Source organism: Sminthopsis crassicaudata, chromosome 3 (genome assembly GCF_048593235.1).
Source record: "Sminthopsis crassicaudata isolate SCR6 chromosome 3, ASM4859323v1, whole genome shotgun sequence".
In the NCBI taxonomy this organism is placed as follows: Eukaryota; Metazoa; Chordata; class Mammalia; order Dasyuromorphia; family Dasyuridae; genus Sminthopsis; species Sminthopsis crassicaudata.
The window spans coordinates 225,648,834-225,668,595 of record NC_133619.1 but is presented as its reverse complement, the minus strand read 5'-3'; the positions used below and the strand labels follow the sequence as shown (position 1 = coordinate 225,668,595).

General features: G+C 35.8%; 1 protein-coding gene across 2 annotated transcripts in view; it reads left to right on the top strand.

Moving 5' to 3' along the window:
* Positions 1–2,223: 2,223 nt before the first annotated feature.
* ASXL2 (ASXL transcriptional regulator 2) overlaps positions 2,224–19,762 on the top strand; it is a 132,682-nt gene continuing 115,143 nt past the window's right edge. For both annotated transcript variants that reach the window (XM_074300057.1, XM_074300056.1), the window contains exon 1: positions 2,224–2,722. In XM_074300057.1, the coding sequence (XP_074156158.1) occupies positions 2,666–2,722 (57 nt within the window). In that variant the 5' untranslated portion in view covers positions 2,224–2,665. The remainder of the gene's footprint in view (positions 2,723–19,762) is intronic.

The following is a 19,762-nucleotide window of genomic DNA, read 5'->3' as shown; positions in this document are numbered from 1 at the left end:
CTTGTCTGACTTTCCTTGATCCCATTTGGGCTTTTTTTGATGAAGATAATGGAGTGGTTTGTCATGTCCTTCTCTATCTCATTTTACAGAGAACAATATTATAGATAAATCAAATAAGATTAAGTGGTTAAATTATTAAGTATTTGAGGTCAAATTTGAACTCAGTTCCTCCTGACTCCAGGACAGGTGCTCTATCCAATGTACCACCTACACGACTTCCAAGCCCTTTATCCTCACCCCAAGCCCTTCTTTTACAGCTTTATTTCATATTATTCCTCTTGGAATATTTTGTACTGCCATGAACCATGACTACTTATCATTTTCTCATATTGTTTTAACCTCACCCCAAATATCTGAAACAGGTTTTGCATTCATAATACCCTTCTCCTAGTTCTGCCTACTGAGTCTTTTTCTTCCTATGAGACTATAGGCCTTAGGCTCACCTCCTCCAGAATGTTTTCTATGATCTCTTTATTCAGAAATAGTCCTGCCCTACATAATCTTTCTTTTGATCTTTCATATATACAAGATCATTTGCAGTTAGCATCATGTTATGGTTTTTGAAGTCAGAAGGCCTGAATTCAATTCCAACTTGGATACGTTGTGTGATCTATAGGTAGATCAATAGACCTAACTTACCCATAGTTTCCCTGATCTGGAAAACTGGCACAATAATTGTTTCATTTATCTGATTATTGTGAGTCAAGCGCTTTGTACAGCTTAAACTATGGCTGTGCGCTTACTTTGATTCTCTGACAGTTCAGTGATCTCACTGAAATTGAAAGATTGAGTCTTTTGAGCTCTACCTATATAATTGTAAAATACTTTGGATATAGGTGAAAGAACAGGAGATACAATGTAGTCTCTGAACTCTTCAAGTCCTAACTTTTATTTATTTATTTTTTTACCAACTGCTGTGTCAAAAAATTGGATGTTATCAGTCAAGTTCCTTTGATGGTGTACAGCAATAGAAAATTGAACATTTAACGCATACCTAATGCTTTACTCCTAACTTCTCTTACTACCATTTTCTTTACAAAGAAACTACTTTGTATCTGTTTTGTATTTATATTTAGTTGTCTATGTACATATTGTTTTCCCTCATGATCTATAAACTCTTTGAGGGCAGAAACTGTTTCACTTTTGAGTTTGTAAATGCACACCCAGGACTGTTTGTCACAAAGTAGGTATTTAGTTACAGATAAACTATACATAGTTGCCCATCCTGTGTAACTCTTGTTTCTTTTATCATGGAATGTTACCAATAGGCCATAGGATTAATACACAGTTGGTTGTTTATGTTTATTGAATTGAATAGAGAAGACTACTACACCATAATTTAATTTCAAAGAAATCATACTGGGCCCACAATATCAAACTTCAACAGTTGAGAAGCTGTTCTAAATCTCAGCAGAATTACTTAATGTTTTGTTAAGTCTATATAAAATCAGGAGTGGCTCTTTTAGAATGGGCTAGTGAGTTTTTAAGAGTGAGTGAGAAGGCTTGTATTTAAATCCCATCCCCACCTCATAGGATCACAGGCAGCTGGAAGGCTCAGCGGAGCCTGGAGTGCTGGAGTCTGGAACATGAATACAAAGTCCTGTGATCCTGGGCAAGTCACTTAACCTGTTTAGAAAACCCTATGGAGGTCACAAGGAGCGGGCAGGGCTGAACAACAAAGCAGGTGGGTCACTGCCAAGGACCATCAAACTCTGAAATTTAGAGCAATCAAGTGGCTTACTTAAGATCACACAGGGAATGGCAGCAAGGTTCGAACCCAGGTTTTTTAGGCCCAAATCCATCACATTTTTTCTCACTGCTGTCTTTGTGATAGTGGACAAATTGTTTCACCTTTCTAGGCCTGTTTCCTCATCTGTGTATTGAAAGGAGTTGGGTTGGATAACCTCTGAGGTTCGCTGCAGTTCTAAATCTATGAATCTCTGATTGGGTCGCTCTTCCCCGGGGGGAGTCACTGCTATCAGATACTTTCAGACATTGGCCACGGCTCCTGCCACAAGTTCAGCCACCCCTAAATATTTGCGGATTGACTAACTTCCGCAGACACATTTCCGGCTCCTGCGTGTGCGACGTAGGGTAGGATGCTACAGTCTATAAGGCCGCGCTGCCAGGCGCATGCTCGAGAGCAGAGGTCGTAGGGTCGGCGAGGGGCGGGGACAGGAAAGGGGTGAGGTCGCTGCCGCCTTTTAGAGCTCTAAACGTGTAGCCCCCCTCACTCCCCTTCTTTGCCTCCTCCCCCCCGGCGCCGGAACCGCGCGTGCGCGTGGGGTCCTTACAGTAGGGGACGGGCCGCGCGGGAGTGGTCACATGACCGCAGCGGCCGTCTGTACAGTAAGAGTCCAATATGGCAGCAGCGGCGGCGGCGGCAGCAGCAGCAGCAGCAGCAGCAGCAGCAGTAGTAGCAGTGGCAACAGCAGCCAGAGGACTGGCTGCCCCCTAGACCCCGGCTCGCGGCCCCTCTCACTGCTGCTCCTCCTCTCTCAGCCAGGGCTCTTCTTCGGCTCCACTTTCCCCTTTCTTCCTCCTTTCCCAGCACAGCGGGGAAAGCCGTGCAGGCGGGCGGGCGAGCGAGCGAGCTAGCTAGCGGTGAGAGGGCGGGCGGCCGGACCCCGGACACGGGAACCTCTCAGCCAATCTAAGCCCCGACATGAGGGAAAAGGGCCGTAGGAAGAAGGGCAGGACCTGGGCGGAGGCCGCCAAGACGGTGAGAGGCGGGGAAGGAAGGACGGGGGAGGCCGGGCGGAGCCCAAGAGGGAGGGAGGGACCGGCGGCGGGGGGAGGGCGGCCGTCGGCCGGAGAGACGCCCCGCACCGGCCGAGGACCCTGAGAAACTGCGCGCGGCCCCCGGCGGCCGTTAATGTGGGCTCCGGGAGCGTTGCCGGGACTCAGGCCTAGGCTCGGGCAGTGGGGCCGGTGCCCTGGACGCGGGCAGACGTGACCCTCTTGGTCTTGAAAAGAAGTTGGTGGCCGGAGCCTCTCCACTCCGTTTCTTCTCGGGGTGCGCTGCCGGGCATCCTGCAAGAAGCGGGAGCAGAAGCCTGATGCTTATGTCCGGCCCGGGGAAGCCGGGATGCGGCGGCCGGACACCCACTTAGGCCGGCGGCATCCAGCCCCGCCATGCCGCTCCCGGGCCCTGCTTTAATTTCTTCTCGGGAAGCCGGCCCTGGGTCGCGGCTCTTTGTTTTGGGCTGTTATCTGAACGGAAAGTGCGGGCGGTGTTTAGAAACGAAGTAACAGGTGGGACTTGGGGAGGATTTTTCTGTTTCCGTAGAGACCTGCCGTGATCTGGGCTGCAGTGCATGGTGGGACCTGTAGTTTACTTGGACTGCGCCTCTCTGTTGAAGAGGATGGGGCCCTAAGGTTTGCTTGCAGGGATTCCTGAAAGGAACAGGAGTTGAGTCTCGTTGGCATTACGTTTAAAAAATGAAGGCTTTCTTCATCCTGGAGGTGAATTAAGAGTACTGTAAGATTTATTATGAAAATACTGATGATCTCCTCTCCCATTTCAAAATAAAAATTCAAGGCGTGTATATATTGGACATGAAACTTTAAAGGAAAGTGAAGTCCATTACATCACTATGGGTGTAACTGTAAACCAGCCCTCAGCATCATTTCAGAATTAGGAAGTGAGAAAGAGAAGAGGTCCGGTATACCTTAAGAAATGTAGGCAAACATTCAGTAAACATCAAGGAATATATAAAAGTGGAAAAAAAAAAAACCCGGTAGTTTTGTGAAAAATATATGTGAAAATATATTCACTTATATTAAAAAATATAAAAGTGGAAAAAATAGCACAGTACCTGCACTTAATAGGACTCCCAATAAATGTGGAATAATTGATACCATACACAGGTAACTTGGAAAAGTATGAATGTATTATTTGTAATGTGTCATTTATAGACTTTGTTCTTGTGAAATACTATTCAAGAAGAGTAGAAAAATATTTAAAAATGAAGACACTGCCATCCTATAACATTTGTAAATTACTTTCTTTGCAGGCATAATTCTGGTGGTACTTTTCCTCCTGAAATAGAAAACAAAATTTGTAGCTTCTTACACACAAGTGTAAGAAAGTTTCCTCTTCTTCCTTAATAATTATTTTTAAATGTCTATCAAATATACATAGTTGCTTAGGAGATTAAACAAAAGGTTAGTGTATTTTGTTACAACAAAATCCACTTTCTCTTATACTCTTGAATGGAAAGCTACATTTTCATTTGTTAAAAATGGCTGCTTTGCAATTCTTGGTTGAAATTGTATTGTGGCTTTGAGATGAAAGTGTTAATTTAGGGTTAATTTTTTGTGCTTAAAAGATTTAAATATTTGAAAAAAGTTAGTACTGATGAAACATTTCATTGGTAGACTGACAAAAGGGAAATTAGTAGAATAAGAATAGCATTCTCATTTTCAAAGGCAAAAATATTTAATCTGGCCATTTATAAATATATTTTCTACTAGAATTAAAATAGAAAAAAATAGTAGCTAAGCTGTGTAGTAAGACTAAACTTAAAATTAGAGTATATGTCTGAGTTGGATTAGATTCTGAAGGGTTTAACTTTATTAACTCTTATGATTGTTATCCTAATTTGAGTCAAAACACAAACATAACATAATTGAATTCAACAAGCTCTATCCACTGGGCCACCTAACTGCCCCCTAATTATAACATTTTTGACAGTACATATGTAACATGCCCTCCTGGCAGTTACTATTACCAGTGTGTCCTAGGCCCAACAGAGTACCTTTGACCACTGAGCTTTGCAGTGTCAACTCTACCCGGCTGGCCTCCTCTGAGGCCTTCAAAGGTCTCTGGCCACAATTTCTTGAATAGTAGTTTAATAGCCAATAACATGCTCAAGAATAGCCACGTGTAAACTTAAAAGCCTTTATTATACCTACTCACATAATGCCATGACTTGTTAACTCCCTAATGAACACCTGGTCTGAAGACCCATGTGTTCACTACCAAACTCCTTACCTCTCTTGGCTATCCATCAGCTTGGCTCGGCTACCCCAGGCTAGGGAGCCAGGTTAAAGAGCGTGACTTGCTGCCTGCAGTGGGCTTATAAAGGACCTGTGAGGTCATACACACAGCCAACCAGGGAGAGAGCCGTCACCCATTACTAAGCTATCTCAATATGGCCAGGATCCCACCCACAGAGATTACTTCTGGGCCACTAAATCTCCTGTTTTGCTGTGGCTGCCCATTATTTACCTTACAATTCCCTTCTCTTGTTTTGCTGGACTGCATCCTTACACATATGCATAGGTAATTTTTTACAACGTTATCCCTTGTACTCCCTTCTGTTCCAAATTTTCCCTTCCTTCCCTCCACCCCCTCCCCTAAACGGCAGGCTTTCCCATACATATTAAATATGTTATAGTATATCCTAGGTACAATATATATGTGCAGAACCGAATTTTGTTATTGTTGTTGTTGCAAAGGAAGAATTGGATTCGGAAGGTAAAAATAACCTGGGGAGAAAAACAAAAAATGCAAACAGTTTACACTCATTTCCCAGTCTTCCTTCTCTGGGTGTAGCTGATTCTGTCCATCATTAATGAATTGGAACTGGATTAGATCTTCTCTATGTTGAAGATAATCCACTTCCATCAGAATACATCCTCATACAGTATCATTGTTGAAGTGTATAATGATCATCTACTTCTGCTCATTTCACTCAACATCAGTTGATGTAAGTCTCTCCAAGCCTCTTTGTATTCATCCTGCTGGTCATTTCTTACAGAATAATAATATTCCATAACATTCATATACCATAATTTACCCAACCATTCTCCAATTGGTGGACATCTGTTCATTTTCCAGTTTCTAGCCACTACAAAAAGGGCTGCCGCAAATATTTTGGCACATACAGGTCCATTTCCCTTTCAAAGTCATAATTGATCTCAGTTTCCAATTCATTTATCTTTTCTCAGTCTTTGTTTGACCCTTTTGCAGCATTGGACATTGTGGTTATGCTTTTGTAGATACTTTTATCCTTTGGTTTCTGTAATTATGCTTTCTTTTGGTTTTTTTTTTCCCCCTAGTTCATTATTGTCATCCTACCCAAGTGTGGGTGTAGTTCAAGTCTCTGTTCCTCTTTTCACTTTATTCCTTCCCTTTGGTAATTCCACCTGTTCAGTTGTCACTTTTCTGCAAGTGACAATCAAATCTCTGTTTCCTAATCTTTAGTTTTTTCAGTATTTATTAGATTGATGTCTGTGAGTGCCTCACTCTTTTATGTTCATTATATCCAAACTGAATACTTGTCTTTTCTTGCAAAAAACTTGCTGCCCCCTCCCAAATTCCCAGTTTCAGTTATTGCCAACAACTCTTTGTTGCTTAGGCTCAAAATTCTTTCATTCCTGCTTTTCCCACAATTCTTATAGTCATTAGCCAAATATTAATTGATTTTGTCTTTGTAGTAGATCTAGGATCAGTTTTTAATCACCTCACTATCATTACTGCCACTCCCTAAGCTGTTGTAATAGTTTTCTAATTGGTTTTCAATTTCCACTCATTCTCCCATCTTTCCTATCACATTAGCATTCCTTTCACATAGCAGCCAAAATATGATAACACTTCCTTGTCCTCTAGACTCAAATCTTCCAATAACTTTTTAATGCCTTGAGGAATCTGGCATTTAAGGCCTTCTACTGCATGGCTACTAGCTTCTTTTCTAGTTTTATCTTTCACAATTTTTCTTAATACATGCCATTAGCCAAACTAGAATATTCCCTGAATTTAACATACTTTTTCCTGCTTCTGCATATGGTCAGTCTTTCATCTCTAAGATAAATTCTCTTCCTGGTTTAAAAAAAAATCTTCTTTCAAGGGTTAACCCAAATGCCATCTGCTTAATGAGTTCCCAATCCTTCCCCCATGATCTAGCCATTCCCCCCCCTTCTGTTATTCATAGATCATATTGCCTCCATCTCTTCTTCTGTCACATTCTAGCTTGTATTATATACCTTTCTTCATTTTTTTAAAAAAGTGTGTTACAAGGAGAGTGATAGGAAAATCAAATTTTTGTCAGCCCTGGGAGCTAAAAGTCAGAAACCAAAGATACAGAATCAGGAGATTAAAAGTGTCATGTCACTTTTCTGCTTAATAATATTTATGAGTTCCAGTTATCTACGGAAAAAAGTTGAAACTTCTCTGTGCAACAATAAAAGCCTTCAGTCTCCACTATCATTATTTTCTAGCCTTTTCATATTTTCCCTTGTCAATTTACTTGGCTATTTCCTTTCTCCTTCCCCCTCCAAAAGGTTCACTTATACCTCCAAGCTTTTCATCACACATGGCTGAAATGTCCTTAGTATTCAGCTTTAGAATTTCTGCCCATATTTTATAATAAAGCCCTACTCATATATTGTCTACCTGGTCTCCTCAGACTGTATATAATATTTTGCTTTCCTCTTTCTTTTTTTTTTTTTTTTTTTTTTTTTAATAATTATAACATTTTTTGACAGTACATATGCATAGGTAATTTTTTACAACATTATCCCTTCTACTCCCTTCTGTTCCAAATTTTTTCCCTCCTTCCCTCCATCCCCTCCCCTAGATGGCAGGCATTCCCATACATATTAAACATGTTATAGTATATCCTAGGTACAATATATATGTGCAGAACCGATTTTTTTTTTTTTGGGTTGTTGTTGTTGCAAAGGAAGAATTGGATTTGGAAGGTAAAAAATAACCTGAGGAGAAAAACAAAAAATGCTAACAGTTTTCACTCATTTCCCAGTGTTCCTTTTCTGGGTGTAGCTGATTCTGTCTATCATTGATCAATTGGAATTGGATTAGCTTTTCTCTATGTTGAAGATATCCACTTCCATCAGAATACATCCTTCATACAGTATCATTGTTGAAGTGTATAATAATCTCCTAGTTCTGCTCATTTCACTCAGCATCAGTTGATGTAAGTGTCTCCAAGCCTCTCTGTTGTCATCCTGTTGGTCATTTCTTACAGAACAATAATATTCCATAATATTCATATTCCATAATTTACCCAACCATTCTCCAATTGATGGCATCCGTTCATTTTCCACATTTAGCCACTACAAAAAGGGCTGCCACAAACATTTTGGCACATACAGATCCCTTTCCCTTCTTTAGTATTTCCTTAGGATATAAGCCCAGTAGAAGCACTGCTGGTTCAAAGGGTATGCACAGTTTGATAACATTTTGGGCATAATTCCAGATTGCTTTCCAGAATGGTTGGATTCTTTCACAACTCCACCAACAATGCATCAGTGTCCCAGTTTTCCCACATCCCCTCCAACATTCATCATTATTTGTTCCTGTCATCTTAGCCAATCTGACAGGTGTGTAGTGGTACCTCAGAGTTGTCTTAATTTCTTTTTCTCTGATCAATAGCGATTTGGAACACTCATATGAGTGGAAATAGTTTGTTTCATCATCTGAAAATTGTTCATATTCTTTGACCATTTATCAGTTGGAGAATGGCTTGATTTCTTATAAATTAGAGTCAATTCTCTGTATATTTTGGAGATGAGGCCTTTATCAGAACCTTTAATTGTAAAAATATTTTCCCAATTTGTTACTTCCTTTCTAATCTTGCTTGCATTATTTTTGTTTGTACAAAAGGTTTTTAATTTGATGTAATCAAAATTTTCTATTTTGTGATCAATAATGATCTCTAGTTCTCCTTTGGTCACAAATTCTTTCCTCCTCCATTCTCTGTTCCTCTAATTTATTTATGATCTCGTTCGTTATGCCTAAATCATAGACCCATTTTGATCTTATCTTAGTATATGGTGTTAAGTGTGGGTCCATGCCTAGTTTCTGCCATACTAATTTCCAGTTTTCCCAGCAGTTTTTGTCAAATAATGAATTCTTATCCCAAAAGTTGGGATCTTTGGGTTTGTCAAACACTAGATTGCTATTTTTATTCACTAAATCTTGCTTTGTAAACCTAACCTATTTCACTGGTCAACTAGTCTATTTCTTGGCCAGTACCAAATGGTTTTGGTGACTGCTGCTTTATAATATAGTTCTAGATCAGGTACAGGTAGGCCACCTTCATTTGATTTTTTTTTTTTTTTCCATTACTTCCCTTGAAATTCTCCACCTTTTGTTCTTCCATATGAATTTTGTTGTTATTTTTCCCAGGTCATTAAAACAGTTTCTTGGGGGGTCTGATTGGTATAGCACTAAATAAATAGATTAGTTTAGAGAGTATTGTCATCTTGAGTACATTCTCTCGGCTTATCCAAAAGCACTTAATATGTTTCCAATTATTTAAATCTGACTTTATTTTTGTGGCAAGTGTTTTGTAATTTTGCTCATATAATTCCTGACTTTCCTTTGGTAGATACATTCCCAAATATTTTACACTATCGACTGCTATTTTGAATGGAATTTCTCTTTGTTTCTCTTGCTGTTGGATTGTGTTGGTAATGTATAAAAATGCTGAGGATTTATGTGGGTTTATTTTGTATCTTGCAACTTTGCTAAAGTTCTGAATAATTTCTAATAGCTTTTTAGCAGAGTCTTTGGGGTTCTCTAAGTATATACCATCATATCATCTGCTTTCCTCTTTCTAATGGACTTTTCATGTATTAGAAATTACTTGTTTTTCTTTGAAAGTAGAGGTTGTATCATCTAAACTTCTCATCCTTCCCATCTCATAGTACGTATTCAAGCACTAAATAAATGTGGTGGCAATGAGGTAGTATATTATAAAGAGAAGTTGTTTGGAAGAAATAGTTTGACCAATTTAGAAAAAAGATAGAGAGCTACATCTTTAATACTGAACTTTTGCAGCCTCAAGTGGTAAGGAAGGGTAATTTCTTAGAAAACTGATATAGGAACAGAACTTTGAAAAATAATTTGACAACTGAAAGAAATTTAAAATATCTCTTTAAAATTCAGTCAATACAGTCTAATTCTCCAAACCCTAGTTAAGTAAAATCCTAGAAATTTTGAAGCTAAGAGGGGAAGGGTTAGAAGATTTTTAAGTGTAAAGAATTTGTGAATATAAGGGTTTTTTTAAAAGAAGAGAGATTCTGTGTATATCCTTACTATCTCATACATTTATGCATACAATGTCTTAAATCCTTTTTTCCCCTGATCTTCAATGCTATGCTGGAATCTACAGGAACATTTCATGACTAGGAAATTTCGTTGCCCCTAATACAGTCATTCATTTTCAGAGTCATAGAATTTTTGAATTGGAAGACACCTCAGAAGTCCAATTCAATTTGTGCCTGTAAAAGAACTCCAGTGAGAACATACTCACCTCCCCCCCAGACATGGTCTGTGTTCCACTTTTGTATAGCTCAGATTGTTAGGATTTTTTCTTCTCATAACAAAATTTTGCCTTTTTGTGGCTTCTACTTGCTTCTAATTTTGCCCTTGGTGCCAAATAGATAGTTTTAACCCTCTTCCACATGACAATCATTGACATTCTTGACACCAATCAATATCTTTTTGAATATCCTCCAGGCAAGACATTCCATATCTTCAGCTGATCAATAATATGAACTTAAGATCCTTTACTTACCTGGTTTCCCTCCTATTCGTAATCCAGTTTAGTAGTGTTTTGGGATCTTTTTTAGACAAATAGCTATCAAATTTTGCATTTTTCACCTTATACTAAGGAAATGGATTTTATTTTATTTTTTATTTATTTTTTACAAGTGTAAGATCTTCCATTTATACTTAGTAAAATTTGTCTTAATTCATTTGGGGCCATTATTCTATCCTGTCAGGACCTTTGGATCCATTTATCGTGTGTGTTAGCTAACTCAACTTTGTGTCATTTGAAAATTTGACAAGCATGTAATCTTTGCTTTTATTTAAGTTATTGATAAACTTTTTCAGCAGCCTAGGACCAAGCATGGATCCCTGGTACACTCCACTGGAACTTTCATATTTGATGTTGAATGATTAATGGTTACTCTGACTGTATGTTAGTTAGTTTTGAAACCCTGTAATTGTTCTGTCTTCTAGCCCAAGAGGCTATTTTTTTTTTTTTCTTGATAAGCATGAGGTAATTTTTGATATGGGCATTTTTTTTTCTCAGTAGTATTTTATTTTTTCGAAATACACATAGTTTTCAACATTCATATTTGTAAGATTTTTTTCTCCCTCCTTCCCTTGCCTTCCCTCTCCCCAAGACAGTAAGTAATTAGATGGATTTACATCTAAGCACATTTTTATATTTGTCATGTTGTGCAAAAAAAAAAATCAGACCCAAAGGGGAAAACCACAAGAAAGAAAAAGTAAACAGCAAATAAAGGTGAAAGTATCATGCTTTGCTTCCTATTCAGTCTTCACAGTTCTTTCTTTGGATGCAAATGGCATTTTCTTTCCTAAGTCTTTGCTGAGAATAACTAAGTCTGTCATCATTGATCATCTTATAATCATTCTGTTACTGGATACAGTGTTCTCCTGAATTTGCTCACTTCACTCAGTATCAGTTCATCTAAGTCTTTCCAGGGATATGAACCTTTTCTTAATACAGGCACAATACTTTTTTTTTTTTTTTTTTTTAATATAGGTATACTAACTGAACTGTAAAATAACTATAAAAAATCACTGCTACTATCTTTTATATATCTATACTAAAATGTAATCTTTAATGCAATCTAGAATTTGCTAAGGATTGAAGTAAAAAAATCATTGGTCCATAGTTAGCAGAGTACATCTTTTCTTTTTTGAAAATTGGGAATTTGGCCCTTAGGTTCTTGTGGTACTTCTGGTTTCTGTTGAATTTTAAAGATCACTCATTGACAGCATAGTTCAGCAGTCACCTGCCAGTTCCTGTAGTATTCAAGGATGTCAATTTATCTTGACTGGGTGACTGATTTTTCACTAATTCAGTAGAGCTACGGTGCTTTCTTTGTACTATCTTGTTTTGTTTGTTACTTTCCAATACAGAAAGTTCTCTTCCAATACAGAAGAGGTTCTCTTGAAGAGAAATGCAAGCAAAATAAGATCTTAATAATTTTTTTTTATGTCTCAGTTAACCTGCCCATTTTGAAGACCTTTTATTTTCTCTTCCCCATTATACCTTGGCCCCTTACCTGCTTTTCTTTACATTGCTTTATTCATGTCTTCTTAAGCATTCCTTCATTCTTTTTATTTCTTGTTTATTGTGGCAGAAGAATATTCTTTTATCTAATTGTACCACAGTTTGTATGGTCAAATCCCAGTCAATGACTATTTACTTTTAGTTCTTTATTACAAAAATGCTGCTGTAGGTATTTTGGTATGTATTGGTCTTTTCTAAAATCATTTATCTCCTTGGATGTATGGGTCTTTGGACATTGATTGTCCTAATACATTTTCTATTATTTTTCTTCCTTGGAATTTTCATTCACAAGATATGTGCTAGCTCATTCTTCCCCTCAGTCGCAGCCCAGCCTGGACACATCTGTGCTTGGTGTCCCTCTACAGTGGAAGATCCTTCAATATTCTCCTACATAGCTTTCAGACTCCTACACTGTTTGTGAGATGAAAGTTTCCAATGCTTAGCCTCTTTCCTAAACCTATCTGACCCCAGAATTTGTTTATTGATTCCAAAATAGCCTTAAAGTGTTTTCAATTCACCCCATCTGGACCTTGGAGATCAGGTCTTTCCTGGGGTTTTCTTGGTTGTTTAGAACTGCTTTACCTTAACTTTTGTTTATTTCTACTGTTTTATTTTTTCTCTGAGGCAATGTTCTGTCTTTTTCTATGGAAGAAATTTGGAGAGGTAAAGGTTTTCTCACCTACTCAGTCATCTCAGAATTTTTTCTGTATTTATAGTATTGTTGTTAAATGCTATGAATTTTCTTCTCCATTCATTTCATGTCACTCTGCTTAAGTTCATACAGGTATTCCCAGGTGTTTCTGAAACTATTCTTTACATGATTTCTTTTTTGGATATTTAATATTTTTATTTTTCCCCACTTACATTTAAAATAATTTTTTACATTTGTTTTTTTAAGTTTTTTGAGTTGTAGATTCTTTCTTTTGTCCCTTGCCCCAGTTCCCATTAAGAAAACACAAGTGAGGTTATGCAAAACATTTCCATAAAAGTCATGTTGTGAAAGAAAACTTAGATTTCTCTCCTTAAAAAAAAACTTCAAGAAAAATAAAGTAAAAAAGAGAGTTTTCTTCAGTCTGTATTCAGACACAATCAATTCTTTTCTCTTTTTTCTGTATCGAAAGGATTTTTTCATCATAAGTCCCTCAGAGTAGTCATGAATCATTTTATTGCTGAAAATAGCAAAGTCATTTCCAACTGATCATCCGAGAACATTGTGCTTACATTGTACATAGTACATTTTGCTTTGCTCGATTTCATGAAGGACTTTCCAGATTTTTCTATCATTTCCTATAGAAAAATAATATTCCATTATAAATCACATACCACAATTTATTCAGCCATTCCCCAATTGATTGGTATCACCCCATTTTCCAAGGTTTTGCCCTGAAAAGAGAGCTGCTATGAATATTTTTATATATAAATTTTTACATTTATATATATATTTACATTTTATACATTTTATGTATATGTATATATATAAATATAAATATATAAATAAAATATATACTATATAATATATATATATATGTTATATATTTAAAAGTCCTTTTGCTTTTTAAAAAATCTCTTTTGTGATTAATGCCTAATAGTGGTATTGTTAAGTCAAAGTATATGCATCTTCATCATGTCTTATTAACAGGCCTTTACTTCATTACATTTATATGTCAGTTCTGAATTGATGGGCACTGGGCATCCCCTTAGTTTGCAAGCAAAATAAAGTCATATAAATATTTTGTGCATGTGGGTTATTTGCTTTTTTAGGGAGTATAGTTATAGAAGTGGTACTACTGAATCAGGATGTATACATGATGATAATTTTTTGAGTATAATCTATTCATTCATTAAGCATGTATTACTGTGCTAGAATTCCAGAATGGGTGGACCAGGTAACCAACAGTTTATTAATATTAATGTACCTATTTTTCCATGTACCTTCTAGCATTTGTCATTTTCTCCTTTTTATCATATTTGATAACATATCAGATATAATCTCAGAATTGCTTTAATTTTGAATTCCTTTTTTATCATCTAGAATATTTTTTTTTAAATGGTTCTTCAACTCTGGGAGATGACTATGAACCACTACATAGAATTTCCAATCCCTCTAATTTTGTCTGCCTGCATTTTGGATTTCCTTCACAGGCTAAATGTACACTATTTCAAAGTCCGATTCTTTTTGTTCAGCAAAACAACTGTTTGGTCATGTATACATATATTGTATTTAATTTATACTCTAACATATTTAATATGTATTGGTCAACCTGCCATCTGGGGTGGGGGAAGGAGGGGAAAAATTGGAACAAATGGTTTGGCAATTGTCAATGTTGTAAAATTACCCATGCAAATATCTGGTAAATAAAAACTATTAGATATGAAGGGGGAAAAAAATTGGTTCTTCATAGCTTAGATTTCTCCTGAAAACTCTTTGTTCATATCCCTTGACCATTTATCAGTTGGGGAATTTTATCTCTATATATGTTAGAAATGAGACTTTTAGTTTGTTGCAAAGATTTTATCTCATTTGCCTGCTTTTAAAATTCTAATTGCATTAATTTTGTTTCTATAAAACTTTAATTTTTATGTAATCAATTATTGCTTATTTTACCTTCTGGGGTGGGTGTGTGTGTGTGTGTGTGTGTGTGTGTGTGTGTGTGTATGTATGATTTTTTTTTTTTAATTTCTGTAGTATTTTATTTTTACATTTACTTATAAAGATAGTTTTCAGCATTCATCTTTGTAAGATTTTGAGTTCTAAGTTTTTCCTCTTCCCTTTCCTTACTCCATTTAATTAGCTGTATTTCATATTAGTCATATTGTCAAAGAAAAATCAGAACAAAAGGGAAAAATCATGAGAAAGAAAAAATAAACAAAAAGATGAAAATAATATGTTTCAATTGTACCATGGTTCTCTTTGTTTTTTCTATCCTAAGTCTATTGGAATTTGTCTTGGATCACTGTCTTGCTGAGAAGAATTAAGTCTATCATTATTGATCATTGCATAATCTTGCTGTTACTGTGTACAATAATCTCCTTATTCTACTCGCTTCACTCAGCATCAGTTTATTTAAGTCTTTCCATTTGCTGTGTTTTACTTATCCATTCTTTAGAATTAAGTTATTGTTTAGTGAAAAGTCTTTTTTTTAAATAACCTGTTAAAATTTTTATTATATCTATTTTCTGTAAAAAATGCCTTTTCTAATACATGGTCTGTTTTCATTAGGTTGCCATGCACATGTATATACATACACAGATGAATGTATCTCTTATCTAGTTATTAATCCCCAAATTCTATCTTATTTTCTAAAATTCTGTTCAAGTGCTTCATTTCCTATTTTTGAATTAAGTTTATCTAGTCCTGACAGGTGAATTGAGGTGTCTCACTATATAATTTTGTAGTCCACTTCTTCCTGTAATTCATTTAACAGTTCCTTTAACTATTTGGGTAGTGCTTTACCATTTGGTGGATATATTTAGTATTGATGTTGATTTGTTCTTTGGTATCTTTCAGGGAAATGTAGTTTCCTAGTTTATATTTTTTAAAGTTTTTATCAGTTTTTGTCATAGTTTGTAATCATGATTGTTAATCCTACTTTTTTCCAACCTTAAGGCAGTTGGGATTAAGTGACTTGCTGAGAGCCTTATGTCTTATAAGGTCCAATTTGAACTCAGTTCCTTCTGATTTCATTGCTTAAGGTTGACCTCATGCCTGCCTTTTTAAACTGAAGCAGAATAAATTTTACTTTAGCCCATTTTAAAACAATTTGTATATTTTTCTGTTCAAGTGTGTTTCTTTATATATTGTTGGATTCTAGTTTGTAATCCATTCTCATGTTCTTTTCTGTTTTATAGGTGAATTCATTCCATTCACATTCAGTTATGCTTGATTTCCTTCCATCCTAGCATAATATACATTTTTATTTTGTTTATAATTTCTTCTGTGAGATACAGTGGGGGAAAAAACCCAGAAAATTATACCATTTCACATTAACATTAATATAAGGCATAACTCTTCTGATACTCATTTCCATAAGCAAACTTTGTTTTTTTCAAGGTAAGACAAGGTAAGATTGCTATACCACAATATATGCATTCCCAAAAAAGCAATGAGAAATCAAATAATAAAAACCACAGGGCTTATATGAAAAATGGGGGTAGCACAACACTCAAAAACTTCAGTGACCTAATAAAACCTAATAAAAACAATTGCCCAGTTTTATACATGTTAAGTGGTTTTTAAAAATACATAAATACTACAATAAATGGCGGCAATTTCCTCCACCTTGGGCTGGCAGTAGCTTCTCGCCATGGTATAAAGAAAGGTGCCCACAGCTACTACTGCAAAACTTGACTGTACTTTCCCTTTTTTCTTTATAAAGAAGAGAGTGGTGAAAGAGAACTGAGCTCAGCATCAGTACTCTAGATTTGGTATAATCTTATACTTCTTTATCATTTTGATTTTTCCCTCACAGCTCAACCTTAGCTTCTTAACCTATTTCTCCCTTTTCCCTTCGTATTTCTCTGATGAGTGAAATGTATTTCTGTACCCAAATTAGTTGTGTCCATGCATATGTATTCATTTCTTCTTTGATCATTTCAGATGAGAATGAGACTCAAGTCATCCCTTAGCCTTCAATCTTTTCTTTCCTATTTATAGATAAAAAGTGCTACCCACTATTACTTTGATCTTTTTTTTTTCCAGGGGGGTGGGGAGAGAGGCAATGTTAAAGCTTAGTAGTAGTCATATTGTTCCATGAACAGTGCATTAGTAAACCTTTTCTTCTTTCATCCTTGCCAACATTTGTTATTTTACTTTTTATTAAATTTGCCAATTTGATGATTGCAAGTTAAAAATGTGGTTGTTTTTATTTGAATTTTTCTTTATTAGTAATTTGTTTTACTATTTTTTTGACAATTGCTCTTTTTATATATTTGAATAAATCCCATTTATATCTTGGATACCTTTTATCAGCTAAATTTGCTGCATAGTTCCCTCCAACATCTTTTTCTGTTTCTTCCAATTCTAACTGCATCAATTCTATTTGTGCAAATATTTCAGTTTTATGTCATCAACAGTGGTGTCTGTTTGATTTTTATCCTCTTTGTTACTTGTTAGGTCAAGAATTCTTCCTCATCCCCACATCCTCTTATGTGTTTATGATGTAACCCTATAACTCTAGGTCTATTTGAAGTTTATTGTGACATATTGTGTGATATGCAATATTTGTAAACCTAATTTCCTCCAAATTATTGGGGTTTTTTTGTCCTAATGATCCTTATAGAATAATTATTTTTGTAATCTGTACTATTACTTCCAGAAGGATTGTGATTTGTAATTTGTTTCTTTTTTCTTTCTTTTTTTTTTTTTTTTTGATAGGTTCTTTTTTTTTTAATTTAATTTTTATTTTACTTTATAATTATAACTTTTTTTTTTTTTGACAGTACATATGCATGGGTAATTTTTTACAACATTATCCCTTGTACTTCTGTTCAGATTTTTTCCCTTCCTCCCCCAACCCCCTCCCCCAGATGGCAGGCAGTCTTATACATGTTAAATATATTACAATATATTCTAGATACAATATATGTGTGTAGAACCGAATTTCTTGTTGCACAGGAAGAATTGGATTCAGAAGGTAAAAATAACAGTTTACACTCATTTCCCAGTGTTCCTTTTCTGGATGTAGCTGATTCTGTCCATCATTAATCAATTGGAATTAGATTAGCTCTTCTGTATGTTGAAGATAACCACTTCCATCAGAATACATCCTCATACAGTATCATTGTTGAAGTGTATAATGATCTTCTGGTTCTGATCGTTTCACTTAGCATCAGTTGATGTAAATCTCTCCAAGCCTCTCTGCATTTCTCCTGTTGGTCATTTCTTACAGAACAATAATATTCCATAACGTTCATATACCATAATTTACTCAACCATTCTCCAATTGATGGACATCCATTCATCTTCCAGCTTCTAGCCACTATGAAAAGGGCTGCCACAAACATTTTGGCACATACAGGTCCCTTTCCCTTCTTTAGTATTTCCTTGGGATATAAGCCCAGTAGTAGTATGGCTGGGTCAAAGGGTAGTGATTTGTAATTTGTAATTGCAGCAGCAATGAATGAGTATATATTTTTATTACAACCTTGTGATCATTAAGTTTTGTTACATTTTTTCATATTTTGAGGGATATGACAAGATACTTCATTTTTTTTTCCCCTTGAGACAATTGGGGTTAAGTGAATTGCCTAAAACCACACAGTTAGGAAATGTTAAAGTGTCTGATAATGGATTTGAACTCTGGTCCTCCTGACTAAAAGGCTGGTGCTCTATCCATTGCACCACCTAGCTGCCCCCTTCAAAAATTTTTTTAACATCTCTTTGATGAACATTTTAAAGATGTTTATTAACAATTTATTTTCCCTTTTGAAGATTGTTCACATCCTCTGACTATATGGAATGGGAAATAACATGAAATTTTAATAGCACTTTACATATTTTATTTTTACTGGACCTATGATTTTATCACTAAAGAGCTCCTGTACTTATTTTACTAATGCAGACCAATCAATAACCATTTATGAAGTACTATGTCCGGGCACTGTGGTAGGTGCTAAATGGAGACAAAATTGAAGCTGTTCCTGTCCTCAGGAGAGATAATGTTTATACAAAATAAATACAAAGTAAATTTGCGATGTTCATGTGTACTTATACACTGTAAGCTTTGGGAATCAGGAAAAGTTTCCTTTAGAGTAAGGGATCTTAATTTTTTTTTATTTGTCATGGACCAAATTCTGGCTGTCGGGTAAAACCTGACATTTTCAGTTAGTTTTTAAATACATAGGATTATTAAACAATACCTAGCATATATGATTAAAAAAAAAGTTGGTAAAATGCTTTATAAATATTATCTCATTTGATCCTCAATATCTCATAACAATCCTGGGAAGTAAGTTGTATTTTTTCCTCCCATTTTTAGAGATGATAAAACTGAGGTAGATGGAAAAACCTACTTATATAATTATCAAAGCCAGCTATGTGGTCCATTGGATAGAGTGCTGGACCTGAACTCAGGAAGACCTTAGTTTTCCCCTTGGATGTTAGCAGTATGATGTTGAGCAAAACACTTAATTTCTGTCTGTCTTTGTTTATGTATTTATAAAATTGGAATAATCAATTGCTAAATTCTTGCAGATTCATCTTCCCATATTAAGAACCCTTGATATAACAGTTATTTCTTCTTGAGAAATCTTTTTGCCATGTTGCTAAGGATAACTCTATTGGTTTTCTTTTTTAAATCTTCATTTCCTTGGGAGCCTTGGCTTAGGCCATACATGTTCAATTCAAGGTAAATTAAACTCAGTTTAAACTTGCTTCTTGAGTTATATTTAACTTTTGTTCCTTTTTTTTTTTTGGTAACCATTTTTTAATTCAGCACTTTTTCTTTCTTTATCCTTTCCGTGGAAACCAAAACAAAACATAAAAGCCAGAATTTAAATAGCACTTACATGTTTACAAATATTACTTTATCTTGTCCTCACTACCACCTTGGGATGTTGGTACTATTATTCTCATGTTACACTTGAAAAGACAAACTGACTTGTCCAGGGTCTTACAATGTGTTGGATTTGAACTCAGGTACTCTTGACTCTTAGGAGCAGTGTTTAGTAAGTAGAATACCACC